The sequence below is a fragment of the Macrobrachium nipponense genome, chromosome 6 (assembly GCF_015104395.2).
Source record: "Macrobrachium nipponense isolate FS-2020 chromosome 6, ASM1510439v2, whole genome shotgun sequence".
Classification (NCBI taxonomy): Eukaryota; Metazoa; Arthropoda; class Malacostraca; order Decapoda; family Palaemonidae; genus Macrobrachium; species Macrobrachium nipponense.
Genome location: NC_061108.1, coordinates 137923779 through 137930488, shown reverse-complemented (window position 1 = coordinate 137930488; position 6710 = coordinate 137923779). Strand labels below are relative to the sequence as shown.

At 36.3% G+C, this 6710-nt stretch overlaps 1 protein-coding gene across 2 annotated transcripts in view; it reads right to left on the bottom strand.

The window, feature by feature from the left end:
- The window catches only part of LOC135216819 (retinal homeobox protein Rx2-like), an 85674-nt gene extending 79465 nt beyond the window's left edge, over positions 1–6209 (bottom strand). For both annotated transcript variants that reach the window (XM_064252318.1, XM_064252319.1), the window contains exon 1: positions 5369–6209. In XM_064252318.1, coding sequence (XP_064108388.1) covers positions 5369–5660 — 292 coding nt within the window. In that variant the 5' untranslated portion in view covers positions 5661–6209. The remainder of the gene's footprint in view (positions 1–5368) is intronic.
- Between the last annotated feature and the right edge of the window lie 501 nt (positions 6210–6710).

Below are 6710 nucleotides of genomic sequence, written 5' to 3'. Positions count from 1 at the left end.
TTATAAATTATTTTGAATGTATTTATAAACTAGAATTAGACGTCGAATGTCGATTAACTGAATGTATTTTCAAAGACAATTAAATACGCAATTTCCATCTCTTATAAAAACGCATTTTCATATATCTTCCCTACTGACGCGTTGCGTCTGTCATACATATAAAAATAGATATATTATTATAGCATAAAGTAGGAATAATATATGACAGAATAAATATACGCGGACATATTTTTTTTCACCATTTGAATGTTAAGACGTCAGGATCTTGAAATTATATCTGTACATGCATAAGTCGTGTGGAAACCTAATATTTGTATCTTGGTGGTATCACCGATATTGACTTCAAAAATGAAAAATGCGCAATATAACTGTGTCTATTCTCTGGCATCGAATTTCGGTAAGTTAAATATTCCACGCTGAAGATTTCTACTCTCTCCGTCGATTAGCATGATGACCGAAGGCAATATTCTCCATTGTCTATACAATAAGCGTTTGTTATCGTTTGCCATAAATTTAATAATCACCAATATAAACGTCGATAATTTTGGTCGATAAAATTAACTGAATAAAAAAATACTTCGGTGTCCTGTTAATTATAATTTAATTCCCGTTATCGACACTTATGTATATTTACAATCATCAGACCAAATACTTTTGGAGTTGCTGATAGATATATATGAACATATTTAAAGTGCTTCATTATCATACAATGTACGACGATTTGTAATAACAGAAAATGATTAGATTAAAACGTTGTTGCTATAAAATGAACTACGATTTGGTACAAAATGAACGTTTTAAGTATTTTGACCGACCAGTCTTTCATGACAAGGTTACCTGTACTAAACAAATCAATCTTTATTTCATTTTTAGATTTCATTTAGCTTTTCCATTTCGAAGAGCTTGTCATATGTATCTGCATATGGACGTGCAAGCTTGTGTGTGTGTGTGTGTGTGTATGTATATATATATATATATATATATATATATATATATATATATATATATATATTATATCTCATACATGTATATATACATATATATTATCACATATATAATATTTTTAAATATAAATATATTATATATTAATACATATGCATATATAAAATATAATATATATATATATATATATATACTATATATATATATATATATATATATATATATATATATATATATATAGTATATATGTATACATATACACATATGTATGTATATGTATGCGTGTCTTCGCGCTCGCGCGCGATATGGTATTCGCTACAGAGGCTCTAACAAGCAAAACAATCCATCATTTTCTCAGGGATTGACAAAGAAAGGGGAAATAATATAAGGATGATTAATATTAACCCTGTCTCTCCCAGGTGACGACAACCAACCTTCCACGGATTAATAACCTAATTAAGAGGTTTGGCGGAATTTGCGAAGAGGAGGAAATGCTTATCATAATCAACCCCAGGTGATTGGGGATGAAGGTCCTGCCCTGGTCCAGCCTCTCGTATTTGTCAGATTTTGAGATCTTTTTTGTGATTTATGATGATGGATATGGAATCAAAAACGTCATAGGGATGAACATAACAATTGGCTACGATAAATATATACTTCAGTCTTGTCTGTGTACACAGATTATTATTATTATTATTATTATTATTATTATTATTATTATTATTATTATTATTACTATAATAAGTAAGCTGCATCACCTGCATTAATTTTATATAGGTTCCTCTCTGTTTTCCTAATTGTGGTTTTATTATTATTATTATTATTATTATTATTATTATTATTATTATTATTATTATTATTATTATTATTATTATTATTTCTGTTAAAAATAATGACAGACCAGGCTTAAAAGAGGGTCTATGCCCTTATTATTATTATTATTATTATTATTATTATTATTATATTATTATTATTATTATTATTATTATTATTCTGAAGATACACTCTATTCATACGGAACAAGCCCACCACAGAGGCCACGGACTTGAAATTCAAAAAGCTTGCAAAGAATATTATGGTATTCGTTTGAAAGAAATAACAGAAGGCAATAGGAGATGCAGAATGAAGAGATCGGTTATTGTAAAATTGAAAAAAAAAGTGTAAATTAATTAATAAACAAATAAAAATTAAAGTAAAATTTAAATTGCAAGGAAAATTTTTTTGTATGGCAGTAATGCGACGAATACAGTTCGGTCCAGATAAACTATCCGTCAGTGTGGATTAATTTGATATTTCCTCTCTCTCTCTCTCTCTCTCTCTCATTTGCATACCCACACTGTATCACCTCCAGACTTGGGGACATTTTTCTCGCGAGGAATAAAATCCCTCATAATGAGAGAACGAATGCAAATTGCTATATTTACTTTACGAGTAGGAGATCGTAGAATGTTACGCCTTGATTTCTGGCTACATAAATGCACTGACAACAAAGGAAGTGCTATCTCAATGGAGAAGCAAACCCACACACACACACACCAAAACACAATAGGAACCCCGTGAATGGTTTCCTATGATCTTCCTGTTTCCCTTTGTTTGAGAGAGAGAGAGAGAGAGAGAGAGAGAGAGAGAGAGAGAGAGAGAAACCTTTCCTAAAGAAAGGCCAATGTTATATATTATATAACGATTGACCCGTGATTTATCATATCCCTTTTGAGAGAGAGAGAGAGAGAGAGAGAGAGAGAGAGAGAGAGAGCCTTTCCCAAAAAGAAATAGGTAATGTTATTGATTAATTCAGAATTAACCCGTGATTTACCATTTCCTTTTGAGAGAGAGAGAGAGAGAGAGAGAGAGAGACTCTCCTAAAGAAAAGGGCAATGTTATTGATTAATTCAAATTACCTTATGATTTATCATTTCATTTTAAGAGAGAGAGAGAGAGAGAGAGAGAGAGAACCTTTCCCAAAAATGAAATGGCAATGTTATTGATCGATTAACCATTAATTTGCGATTTCATGGTTTCGTATAATGTCTTCCCATATCCTTCATGAGAGAGAGAGGAGGAGAGAGAGAGAGAGAGAGAGAGAGGAAATCTTTCCCGAAAAAAAGGACAATGTCATTTATCGATTACCCATTAACTCGTGACGTCATCACCAAAGGAGGTATTACAGTAGACGGATAGATTCCTCTGTACCATCAGGGTTAGGGTAAGGGCTGGTAAGAGGGAGTGGGGGGGGGGGGGGTGGTGCTGGGGGTTCGCCACCCCAATCCCCCGTTATGTCAACACGTGAACCCTCGTCTTGCTCAATTAATTCTATCCAATGTATATTCAAGAAACTGTGATTGCGGAGCGTTGCGACGCCAGTAAATATACTCGACTACAGCGACGATGGGATGGGATGGGATGGGAGGGTGTTTGTCCCATCAGTTTGTCATGATGGGGAAATGGTGGATTACTTTCAATTAAATGAATGATGGCAGGGAGGGAACTTGAGAGAGGAACCGTTGTCATGAGCGGATTGGGTAACTATACGTATATGTATGTATGTATGTATGCATATATATATATATATACATTTATATATACATATAAATATATATAATATATATATATATATATATATAATATATATATATATATCATATATATATATATATATAAATATATATATATATATATATATATGATATATGATATATATATATATATATATAGATATATATATCATCACATATATTCATATATGCATGCATTTCAATTTGTGAAAAAAAAATATCTATTGTATTTCCTTTGAAAAAAAAAAATAATTTACGACGCCAGATCGTATTTCAATTTCTTAAAAAACGAGTCTTACTCCTTAAGGATACTAAAAATAATTAAATGTAACAATACCAGCGCCATTTCTCTTAGAATTATATTAATGTTTATCCAACCCTTCTTTGATTTTTCGTTTCGGAAAAAAAAAAGACTTCATGGGAAGAAAAAGAATGTTGGAAATAAACCTGATTATTGATCAATTTGGTTCGTCGGAGCGGAAAAAACGAGACATGTAATGAAGAGGAGGTGTGCTACGGCACCGCTGACTCGGAAGCATCATTTACATTTGATTGAGAGAGAGAGAGAGAGAGAGAGAGAGAGAGAGAGAGAGAGAGAGAGAGAGGGGAACAGCGGTGAAGGGTGGTAGGAAACTTAGAAGGGAGTATGAAGGAGTGAAGGATTATATTTTCGGACCACTTGATTGAAATGAGGAGAGACAGGACAATTGGATAATAATAATAATAATAATAATAATAATAATAATAATAAGCTTTCTTCTCACCGGAATCCATCCATTTACAACAGTATTGTCTTCAGAATAAAAAATAAAGATTAGACAAACATTTAAATAATAAGGAGTAGCAGTTACTGATAATAATAATAATAATAATAATAATAATAATAATAATAATAATAATAATAATAATAATAATAATAATAATAAGCTTTCTTTCTCACCGGAATCCATCCATTTACAACATAATTGTCTTCAGAATAAAAAATAAAAATTAAACAAACATTAATATAATCATAAGGAACAGCAGTTACTGCTTCTATATATTCCTTAAATATTAAGAGTCGTCTTTGGAATTTGAATACGGCCTAGTTGTTAATTCCCTTTTCAAAGGGAATTTAAAATAACCCAGATAAGATCAGTTAACAAGTCCTTATAGGACTTTCTTAAGAGAAGTCAGTGACCACATTATCTTGCAATTTATGCAGTATTTTCTCTTATGATGAATCGTTTGCTTTTTATAGGTAAGGAAGCCTTAGTTAGATAATTGACGTTATCCTTTATACCTAGACAAATGGCATTACTTATCAGAGATATTTGAAGAAATTCAGATTACAGTTTTTTTTTTAAATTGACAATATTAAGGTTTTTGCTTACAAGGTGTACTTTTGAGTTTTTTCTTAACAAGGTATAGGAAGCAATTGAGCTTAAGATATCGGTATAAGTTAAGACAGCGGTATCTACGTTTCTTATATATAATTAAAAAAAGAAGCTAATTGGAAATATTACCAGTAATCTAAAATCAATATTTCCTGGCCAAAGATATGAATCTTTCTTGAAGGCTACGTGGAAGAATTGAACTTAAGAAGACAGCGCCACGTACATTTGATTGACGATAATTAGAAGGAAAAGTGAACAGGGAATTATCAATAATAATTAATTGTTCTTAGCCAAAGGACGAGATAACGGAAGAGGCTTAATTTTTAAAATTTAAGATGGGGACTGGGGGAATTATCACTAATTCTGAAATTGATTGTTCTTAGCCAATGGACGAGATAACGGAGGAGGCTTAATTTTTAAAAAAATGGGAGCTGGGGGCGGGGGCGGCTGGGGGGAGCGGGCTAAAAAAAAAAACCACAACAGAAAACACTCTCTCACCGGAGGGCTGCGTGTCTTGAGGAGGCACCGGCGGGCCATGATCCTGCGTCTGAGGCGGCCTTCCGAGTATGTCCTCGATCGTGTAGAGGCGCGTGGTCCGACAAGGGGTTCCACCGCCGGGCGTTCCCGACGACGAGAGCTGAGTGTCGGCATGAGAGAGGGCGGCGGACAGGGGCGGCGGCGGCGGCTGTGGGCTGCTCGCGCCCCTCTGTTGTTGCTCCTGATGGAGGGAAGGGGAATGCCGCTGGTGAGTGGGCGAAGGGCTGATGGACTTGAGGGAACGTTCCATCATGGTGGACAGTTGAGGAGGAGGAGGAGGAGGTCAGGTCACAAAGGGCGCCGCCGTCAGGAGTTTTCACAAAGGGCACCGTCCGTGGGCTTTTCGTGTCGTTCGAATCCAAGCACACAGTCACTGCACAGAACAAACGCGGAAGGAGTCACTCTCACGCACCCACTTTCTCTCTCTCTCTCTCTCAATCTCTCGCTCTCGCTCTCTCGTGCCCTCCAAATCACCAAAAAGCACTTCCGAGTTAGTTGTAGTTAGTAGCAGCAGTAGCAGTAGCAGCAGCTACTAGCGAATCTCTTGAGAAGCGCCCATCAAAAAAGTCCAGCTGGTAGCAGAAGAGATTGTACGCCGGTCTAGTGTATTATTCGAAATTTATTCAAATAATTTTTTCCTTTCACGTCTAGTGAAGGCCTCTCTCTCTCTCTCTCTCTCTCTTCCTCCACTTTTTCTCTCTACGTGTGCGAGATCTTCTTGTCTCTGTGTCGCCCGTCGTAAGTCGCGCTCGCTCGCTGTGACAACCGCTAAGGACAGCGAACGACTAGCCAGCTCACTCATCTGGTTATTTCGTTTATATCGCCACCAGGCCGGGTTCCCTAATCATTTCAACACTATTTACACGAACAATGCATACACATCTAATCTCCCGGCGGTGTCGGCCAATGGGAGGGCGAGACGGGATCCCGCCGGCCAATCACGGCCCAGAACCGCCTGTGGTATTGGGATAATTCGCGGTTGGATAATAGCGAGGCTCCTCCGGCTGACTGAGGTACGATAAGTCGCCGAAGACTTCTACTTCGCGTATCCTTCGCTAACTTGACGTAGCGGCTTCTGCATCGTTAAGACAATAGTGTCGGTGCTTTGGAAGGTCATTTACGCGATCGGGAACGCTCTGCGGTCCTCCGGAATAAAGGAAAATATACGTATTGACCGCTAACCGTAACTCAGCCCGCAGCGGGCGAGGAGGCTGGCGATGCTGATTGGTTAGTTGAGAACACACGGAAGGTTGGACAAATCACCAACACTAATAGATGCTTGTCGGGGTAATAACGCGCATCT